The sequence below is a fragment of the Scomber japonicus genome, chromosome 9 (genome assembly GCF_027409825.1).
Source record: "Scomber japonicus isolate fScoJap1 chromosome 9, fScoJap1.pri, whole genome shotgun sequence".
NCBI classification, from domain to species: Eukaryota; Metazoa; Chordata; class Actinopteri; order Scombriformes; family Scombridae; genus Scomber; species Scomber japonicus.
Genome location: NC_070586.1, coordinates 121,783 through 131,782, shown reverse-complemented (window position 1 = coordinate 131,782; position 10,000 = coordinate 121,783). Strand labels below are relative to the sequence as shown.

The 10,000-nt window shown below is 46.3% G+C and overlaps 2 protein-coding genes across 2 annotated transcripts in view; both read left to right on the top strand.

Annotated features, from left to right (window-relative positions):
• The window catches only part of med27 (mediator complex subunit 27), an 8,104-nt gene extending 4,946 nt beyond the window's left edge, over positions 1 to 3,158 (top strand). Inside the window, exons 5-8 of the mRNA XM_053325870.1 lie at positions 1,077 to 1,184; positions 1,265 to 1,306; positions 2,507 to 2,584; positions 2,924 to 3,158. Of these exons, the coding sequence (XP_053181845.1) occupies positions 1,077 to 1,184; positions 1,265 to 1,306; positions 2,507 to 2,584; positions 2,924 to 3,058 (363 nt within the window). The 3' untranslated portion in view covers positions 3,059 to 3,158. The remainder of the gene's footprint in view (positions 1 to 1,076; positions 1,185 to 1,264; positions 1,307 to 2,506; positions 2,585 to 2,923) is intronic.
• Positions 3,159 to 3,825: 667 nt separating this feature from the next.
• The window catches only part of fnbp1a (formin binding protein 1a), a 57,943-nt gene continuing 51,768 nt past the window's right edge, over positions 3,826 to 10,000 (top strand). The window contains 2 exon segments of the mRNA XM_053325868.1: positions 3,826 to 3,855; positions 8,050 to 8,165. Of these exon segments, the coding sequence (XP_053181843.1) occupies positions 3,826 to 3,855; positions 8,050 to 8,165 (146 nt within the window).

The window sequence follows — 10,000 nt, the reverse complement described above, 5'->3', positions numbered from 1 at the left end:
ACCTGTCTCTGTCTCACCTGTCTCTGTCTCACCTGTCTCACCTGTCTCTGTCTCACCTGTCTCTGTCTCACCTGTCTCTGTCTCCCTGTCTCTGTCTCACCTGTCTCTGTCTACCTGTCTCTGTCTACCTGTCTCACCTGTCTCTGTCTCACCTGTCTCTGTTTACCTGTCTCTGTCTCACCTGTCTCTGTCTCACCTGTCTCTGTCTCACCTGTCTCTGTCTCACCTGTCTCTGTCTCACCTGTCTCACCTGTCTCTGTCTCACCTGTCTCTGTCTCACCTGTCTCTGTCTCACCTGTCTCACCTGTCTCTGTCTCACCTGTCTCACCTGTCTCTGTTTACCTGTCTCTGTCTCACCTGTCTCTGTCTCACCTGTCTCACCTGTCTCTGTTTACCTGTCTCTGTCTCACCTGTCTCTGTCTCACCTGTCTCTGTCTCACCTGTCTCACCTGTCTCTGTTTACCTGTCTCTGTCTCACCTGTCTCTGTCTCACCTGTCTCACCTGTCTCTGTCTCACCTGTCTCTGTCTCACCTGTCTCACCTGTCTCTGTCAGGTGTGTCTCACCTGTCTCACCTATCTCTGTCAGGTGTGTCTCACCTGTCTCACCTGTCTCTGTCTCACCTGTCTCTGTCTACCTGTCTCTGTCTCACCTGTCTCACCTGTCTCTGTCTCACCTGTCTCACCTGTCTCTGTCTACCTGTCTCACCTGTCTCTGTCTACCTGTCTCTGTCTCACCTGTCTCACCTGTCTCTGTCTCACCTGTCTCTGTCTCACCTGTCTCACCTGTCTCACCTGTCTCTGTCTCACCTGTCTCACCTGTCTCTGTCGCACCTGTCTCTGTCTCACCTGTCTCACCTGTCTCTGTCTCACCTGTCTCACCTGTCTCTGTCAGGTGTGTCTCACCTGTCTCTGTCTCACCTGTCTCACCTATCTCTGTCTCACCTGTCTCACCTGTCTCTGTCTCACCTGTCTCACCTATCTCTGTCTCACCTGTCTCTGTCTCACCTGTCTCACCTGTCTCTGTCTCACCTGTCTCACCTGTCTCACCTGTCTCTGTCTCACCTGTCTCTGTCAGGTAACCCTGGGGAAGGTGTTGAAGGCGATTGTCGTGATGCGTTCGCTGTTCATCGACCGGACGGTCGTTCGAGGATTCAACGAGAACGTTTACAACGAGGACGGAAAGGTGAGAGGTCACACCTGGCAGGTAACCATAGATACCTGTTGACTGTTTCCATGGTAACTTATATCCTTTGTCCTCTTCAGCTGGACATCTGGACCAAGTCTCAGTACCAGGTGTTCCAGAAGGTAAGACTCACCTGACTCCACCTGTCCTAACCTGACTCCACCTGTCCTAACCAGACTCCACCTGTCCCCACCTGTCCTAACCAGACTCACCTGTCCTAACCGGACTCCACCTGACTCCACCTGTCCTAACCGGACTCCACCTGTCCCCGCCTGTCCTAACCGGACTCCACCTGTCCTAACCGGACTCCACCTGACTCCACCTGTCCTAACCGGACTCCACCTGTCCTAACCTGACTCCACCTGTCCTAACCTGACTCCACCTGACTCCACCTCACTCCACCTGTCCTAACCTGACTCCACCTGTCCCCACCTGTCCTAACCTGTCCCCACCTGTCCCCACCTGTCCCCACCTGTCCCCACCTGACTCCACCTGACTCCACCTGTCCTAACCTGACTCCACCGGACTCCACCTGTCCTAACCTGACTCCACCTGACTCCACCTGTCCTAACCGGACTCCACCTGACTCCACCTGTCCTAACCGGACTCCACCTGTCCCCACCTGTCCTAACCTGACTCCACCTGTCCTAACCTGACTCCACCTGACTCCACCTGTCCCCGCCTGTCCTCACCTGACCCCACCTGACTCCACCTGTCCTAACCGGACTCCACCTGACTCCACCTGTCCTCACCTGTCCTAACCTGACTCCACCTGACTCCACCTGACTCCACCTGACTCCACCTGTCCCCGCCTGTCCTCACCTGACCCCACCTGACTCCACCTGTCCTAACCGGACTCCACCTGACTCCACCTGTCCTCACCTGTCCTAACCTGACTCCACCTGTCCCCACCTGTCCTAACCTGACTCCACCTGACTCCACCTGTCCCCGCCTGTCCTAACCGGACTCCACCTGACTCCACCTGTCCTAACCGGACTCCACCTGTCCTAACCGGACTCCACCTGTCCCCACCTGTCCTAACTGGACCCCACCTGCCCCCACCTGTCCCCACCTGACTCCACCTGTCCCCACCGGACTCCACCTGTCCCCACCGGACTCCACCTGACTCCACCTGTCCTCACCTGTCCTCACCTGTCCTCACCTGTCCCCACCTGACTCCACCTGTCCTCACCGGACTCCACCTGTCCCCACCTGACTCCACCTGTCCTCACCTGACAACACCTGTCCTCACCTGTCCTCACCGGACAACCTCCACACCTGAGCTTGGTGTGCAGCTCTCTGATTGGTTGTGTTGTTGCTAGGTAACGGACCACGCCACCACAGCCCTGCTGCACTACCAGCTCCCCCAGATGCCGGACGTGGTGGTACGATCCTTCATGGTGAGCTCTTACCTGTCTCACCTGTCTACCTGTCTCTACCTGTCTCACCTGTCTCTACCTGTCTACCTGTCTCTACCTGTCTCACCTGTTTCTACCTGTCTCACCTGTCTACCTGTCTACCTGTCTCACCTGTTTCTACCTGTCTACCTGTCTCACCTGTCTCTACCTGTCTCTACCTGTCTCACCTGTCTACCTGTCTCACCTGTCTACCTGTCTCTACCTGTCTCTACCTGTCTACCTGTCTCACCTGTCTACCTGTCTCTACCTGTCTCACCTGTCTACCTGTCTCACCTGTCTCACCTGTCTACCTGTCTCACCTGTCTACCTGTCTCTCTGCAGACCTGGCTGAGGAGCTACATTAAGCTGTTCCAGTCTTCCTGTCAGCGCTGTGGTCGCTTCCTGCAGGACGGACTTCCTCCAACATGGAGGGACTTTAGGACCCTGGAGGCGTTCCATGACACCTGCCGCATGTGAACAGACTCACCTGTCTACCTGTCTCACCTGTCATCATTTCCTGTTCACCAGTCTGTGGGCTTTGTTTTGTTTTCTGTTTAGTTTTTTAATAAAGTTTGATGTGATTTTTTAAACGTGTCTGTTCAGTGAAGGGGGCGGGGCTTATTTAAAGAAGCTGCCATGAACACCTGTGATTGGTTGCCTCTGGCCTTTACCTGCTGTTCTTCCAGCTGTGGTTACCTCACCTCTGGGTCAGTTACCATGGTAACCTGTTTACTGTTCTGTATATTATTGGATAAGTTATGTAATGAGGGAGGTGATGACGTCATTTCACCTTCAAAAACATCAATCAATCAATCAATCAATCTTTATTTTAGCGCCAAATCACAACACGTCATCTCAAGGCTCTTTCCACACGGAGCAGGTTCTAAACTCTTCAGGTTTTAAATTAAAAACATTTATAATTAAACTGATAACAGCTGATTTATTGATTTTATTGAAAACTATGAGACGTGATGACGTCACCCGTATCGATCCGTGATCAGATCCTCTGATGACGTACAGGCTGGGCGGCGCGGCCATTGAGCATGTGCAGTACGCTCTGATGACAAAGGGTCCTCCGCGGAGGCGCGCCGCGCGTGACCGGTCCTCTGCTCTCGTGCAACCGAACAGACGCGCACGCGCTCATAGACAGACAAGCCGCCGTTGTGTCAGTGATGCGCGCGGCGGGCAGCTCGCGGTGGTAGTAGGATCTTAACGGAGAGGCGGAGCGCGAGGACACCGGAGCCATGAGCTGCAACTGGGGCACCGAGCTGTGGGTAAGTACCCCTAACCCTAACCCCCCCCTCCCGGTACCGGACACCGGCTGGCTCGGTAACAGGCCGGTAACCGGTAACCGGGTCGCGTGTATGTGTGAGGCGGCCCGCGTGCGTCTGCATGCTCTGCCATAGCAACACGGGCAGTGACATCAGCGGCTCGCGCTCTCCATCCTCCATGATGCTGCTGCAGCGCGCGCCGCTGATGGACCGGACGGTTTACCGGGTCCGTTTCTGATCAGCTGAGTTTCTCTGATCGATAATCTGTCATTTAGCTCAATGACGTCATTCCACTGTTCATTATACCGCGGGTTAGGATTTAAACCGGAGAGCTGATCAATAACCTGATTAATAACATGATCATTAACCTGATTAATAACCTGATTAATAACCTGATTAATAACCTGATCATTAACCTGATCAATAACCTGATTAATAACCTGATTAATAACCTGATCAATAACCTGATTAATTAATAACCTGATCAATAACCTGATCAATAACCTGATCAATAACCTGATTAATAACCTGATTAATTAATAACCTGATCAATAACCTGATCAATAACCTGATTAATAACCTGATTAATAACCTGATTAATTAATAACCTGATCAATAACCTGATCAATAACCTGATTAATTAATAACCTGATTAATTAATAACCTGATCAATAACCTGATCAATAACCTGATTAATAACCTGATTAATTAATAACCTGATTAATAACCTGATCAATAACCTGATCAATAACCTGATCAATAACCTGATTAATAACCTGATTAATAACCTGATCAATAACCTGATTAATCAATAACCTGATTAATAACCTGATTAATAACCTGATTAATAACCTGATTAATCAATAACCTGATTAATAACCTGATCAATAACCTGATTAATAACCTGATTAATCAATAACCTGATTAATAACCTGATTAATTAATAACCTGATCAATAACCTGATTAATAACCTGATCAATAACCTGATTAATAACCTGATCAATAACCTGATCAATAACCTGATTAGGAGGGTAATGTAAATGTATAGGAGGGTAATGTAAATGTATAGGAGGATAGTGTAAATGTATAGGAGGATAGTGTAAATGTATAGGAGGATAGTGTAAATGTATAGGAGGGTAATGTAAATGTATAGGAGGATAATGTAAATGTATAGGAGGGTAATGTAAATGTATAGGAGGATAATGTAAATGTATAGGAGGATAGTGTAAATGTATAGGAGGATAATGTAAATGTGTAGGAGGGTAATGTAAATGTATAGGAGGATAGTGTAAATGTATAGGAGGATAGTGTAAATGTATAGGAGGGTAATGTAAATGTATAGAGGGTTAATGTAAATGTGTAGGAGGGTAATGTAAATGTATAGGAGGATAGTGTAAATGTATAGGAGGATAGTGTAAATGTATAGGAGGGTAATGTAAATGTATAGGATGATAATGTAAATGTATAGGAGGGATAGTGTAAATGTATAGGAGGGTAATGTAAATGTATAGGAGGATAGTGTAAATGTATAGGAGGGTAATGTAAATGTATAGGAGGATAATGTAAATGTATAGGAGGATAGTGTAAATGTATAGGAGGATAATGTAAATGTATAGGAGGATAATGTAAATGTATAGGAGGATAGTGTAAATGTGTAGGAGGGTAATGTAAATGTATAGGAGGATAGTGTAAATGTATAGGAGGATAGTGTAAATGTATAGGAGGGTAATGTAAATGTATAGGAGGTTAATGTAAATGTATAGGAGGATAATGTAAATGTATAGGAGGATAATGTAAATGTATAGGAGGATAGTGTAAATGTATAGGAGGATAGTGTAAATGTATAGGAGGATAATGTAAATGTATAGGAGGATAATGTAAATGTATAGGATGATAATGTAAATGTATAGGAGGTTAGTGTAAATGTATAGGAGGGTTAATGTAAATGTATAGGAGGATAATGTAAATGTATAGGAGGATAGTGTAAATGTATAGGAGGGTAGTGTAAATGTATAGGAGGGTAATGTAAATGTATAGGAGGATAATGTAAATGTATAGGAGGATAATGTACATGTATAGGAGGGTTAATGTAAATGTATAGGAGGATAATGTAAATGTATAGGAGGATAATGTAAATGTATAGAGGGTTAATGTAAATGTATAGGAGGGTAGTGTAAATGTATAGTAGGGTAATGTAAATGTATAGGAGGGTAATGTAAATGTATAGGAGGATAGTGTAAATGTATAGGAGGGTTAATGTAAATGTATAGGAGGGTAATGTAAATGTATAGAGGGTTAATGTAAATGTATAGGAGGATAGTGTAAATGTATAGAGGGTTAATGTAAATGTATAGGAGGGTAATGTAAATGTATAGGAGGGTAATGTAAATGTATAGAGGGTTAATGTAAATGTATAGGAGGTTAATGTAAATGTATAGGAGGGTAATGTAAATGTATAGGAGGGTTAATGTAAATGTATAGGAGGATAGTGTAAATGTATAGGAGGATAGTGTAAATGTATAGGAGGGTAATGTAAATGTATAGGAGGGTAATGTAAATGTATAGAGGGTTAATGTAAATGTATAGAGGGATAATGTAAATGTATAGGAGGATAATGTAAATGTATAGGAGGGTAATGTAAATGTATAGGAGGGTAATGTAAATGTATAGGAGGATAGTGTAAATGTATAGGAGGGTAATGTAAATGTATAGGAGGATAATGTAAATGTATAGGAGGGTAATGTAAATGTATAGGAGGGATCATGTAAATGTATAGAGGGTTAATGTAAATGTATAGGAGGATAGTGTAAATGTATAGGAGGTTAATGTAAATGTATAGGAGGGTAATGTAAATGTATAGGAGGATAATGTAAATGTATAGAGGGTTAATGTAAATGTATAGGAGGATAATGTAAATGTATAGGAGGGTAATGTAAATGTATAGGAGGATAGTGTAAATGTATAGGAGGATAATGTAAATGTATAGGAGGATAGTGTAAATGTATAGGAGGATAATGTAAATGTATAGGAGGTTAATGTAAATGTATAGGAGGGTAATGTAAATGTATAGGAGGATAATGTAAATGTATAGGAGGGTAATGTAAATGTATAGGAGGGATAATGTAAATGTATAGAGGGTAGTGTAAATGTATAGGAGGGTTAATGTAAATGTATAGGAGGTTAATGTAAATGTATAGGAGGTTAATGTAAATGTATAGGAGGATAGTGTAAATGTATAGAGGATAGTGTAAATGTATAGGAGGGTAATGTAAATGTATGGGAGGTTAATGTAAATGTATAGAGGGTTAATGTAAATGTATAGGAGGATAGTGTAAATGTATAGGAGGTTAATGTAAATGTATAGGAGGGTAATGTAAATGTATAGAGGGTTAATGTAAATGTATAGGAGGATAATGTAAATGTATAGGAGGATAGTGTAAATGTATAGGAGGTTAATGTAAATGTATAGGAGGATAATGTAAATGTATAGAGGGTTAATGTAAATGTATAGGAGGATAATGTAAATGTATAGGAGGGTAATGTAAATGTATAGGAGGATAATGTAAATGTATAGGAGGATAGTGTAAATGTATAGGAGGATAATGTAAATGTATAGGAGGGTAATGTAGATGTATAGGAGGATAGTGTAAATGTATAGGAGGATAATGTAAATGTATAGGAGGATAGTGTAAATGTATAGGAGGATAATGTAAATGTATAGGAGGATAGTGTAAATGTATAGGAGGATAGTGTAAATGTATAGGAGGGTAATGTAAATGTATAGGAGGGTAGGATAGTGTAAATGTATAGGAGGATAGTGTAAATGTATAGAGGATAATGTAAATGTATAGGAGGATAGTGTAAATGTATAGGAGGATAATGTAAATGTATAGGAGGGTAATGTAGATGTATAGGAGGATAGTGTAAATGTATAGGAGGATAATGTAAATGTATAGGAGGATAGTGTAAATGTATAGGAGGATAATGTAAATGTATAGGAGGGTAGTGTAAATGTATAGGAGGATAATGTAAATGTATAGTAGGGTAATGTAAATGTATAGGAGGATAATGTTCGTAGCATCTACATAATCGTGTAACATTTTAAAATATTTACAATTTTATGCATTTTGTGCCACTTTAGGAAAAGTCATCAAATTTCAGAATAAAAGACATTTTGGGTGTTAAATGTGTTTCAGGATCAGTTTGATAATCTGGAGAAACACACGAGCTGGGGGATCGACTTCCTGGAGAGATACACCAAGTTTGTTAAAGAGAGAGCCGACATCGAGCTGAGCTACGCCAAACAGATCAGGTAACCCCAACACCCCCCTACCCCCCCTACCCCCCCTAACCCCCCTAACCCTCCTAACCCTAACCCCCATAACCCCCCTAACCCACCTAACCCCAACACAACCCTGGGTCTCCTACCGGTGGGACGGGCCCTGAACACCTCACCAGGGAGGCGTCCGGGAGGCATCCTGACTAGATGCCCGAGCCTCCTCATCTGGCTCCTCTCAACGCGGAGGAGCAGCGGGTCTACTCCGAGCTCCCTCCGGATAACTGAGCTTCTCACCCTATCTCTAAGGGAGAGCCCAGCCAGCCTACGGAGGAAGCTCATTTCAGCCGCTTGTACCCGCCATCTTGTTCTTTGGGTCACGACCCAAAGCTCATGACCAGAGGTGAGGGTAGGAACCCAAAGCTCATGACCAGAGGTGAGGTTAGGAACCCAAAGCTCATGACCAGAGGTGAGGGTAGGAACCCAAAGCTCATGACCAGAGGTGAGGGTAGGAACCCAAAGCTCATGACCAGAGGTGAGGGTAGGAACCCAAAGCTCATGACCAGAGGTGAGGGTAGGAACCCAAAGCTCATGACCAGAGGTGAGGGTAGGAACCAAGACCGACTGGTAAATCCAGAGCTTTGCCTTTCGGCTCAGCTCTCTCTTCACCACGACGGATCTGTGCAGAGTCCGCATTACTGCAGACGCCGCACCGATCCGCCTGTCGATCTCCCGCTCCATCCTTCCCTCACTGTGAACAAGACCCCGAGGTACTTGAACTCCTCCACTTGGGGCAGGATCTCATCCCCGACCCGGAGAGTGCACTCCACCCTTTTCCGGTTGAGGACCATGGACTCGGATTTGGAGGTGCTGATTCTCATCCCGCTGCTTCACACTCGGCTGCGAACCGATCCAGTGAGAGTTGGAGGTCACGGTCTGATGAAGCCAACAGGACCACACCGCGCACTGCTTCCCCCTCCTGAGACGCCGGATGGTGGTCCAGAATCTCTTCGAAGCCGTCTGGAAGTCGTTCTCCATGGCCTCACCGAACTCCTCCCATGTCCGGGTTGTTACCTCAGTGACCGCCCTAGCTGCGCTCCGCTTGGTCTGCCGGTACCTGTCTGCTGCCTCCGGAGTCCAACAGGCCAATAAGGTCCTACAGGACTCCTTCTTCAGCTTGACGGCATCCCTCACCGCCGGTGTCCACCAGCGGGTTCGGGATTGCCGCCCCGACAGGCACCGACCACCTTATGGCCACAGCTCCGGTCGGCCGCCTTAACAATGGAGGCACGGAACATGGCCCACTCGGACTCAATGTCCCCCGCCTCCCCCGGTACACGGTCGAAGCTCTCCCGGAGGTGGGAGTTGAAACTCTCTCTGACAGGAGACTCTGCCAGACGTCCCAGCAGACCCTCACAATACGTTTGGGTCTGCCAGGTCTGACCGGCACCCCCCCCCACCATCGGAGCCAACTCACCACCAGGTGGTGATCAGTTGACAGCTCCGCCCATCTCTTCACCCGAGTGTCCAAGACATGCGGCCGCAAGTCCGACGACACGACTACAAAGTCAATCATGGAACTGCGGCCTAGGGTGTCCTGGTGCCAAGTGCACATATGGACCCCCCCCCCCCCCCTTATGCTTGAACATGGTGTTCGTTATGGACAATCCGTAACGAGCACAGAAGTCCAATAACAGAACACTGCTCGGGTTCAGATCGGGGGGGCCGTTCCTCCCAATCACACCCTTCCAGGTCTCACTGCCGCTGCCAACGTGGGCGGTGAAGTCCCCCAGCAGAACGAGGGAATCCCCAGAGGGAGACTCTCCAGCCCCCCCTCCAAGGAGTCCAAGAAGGGTGGAGACTCTGAGCTG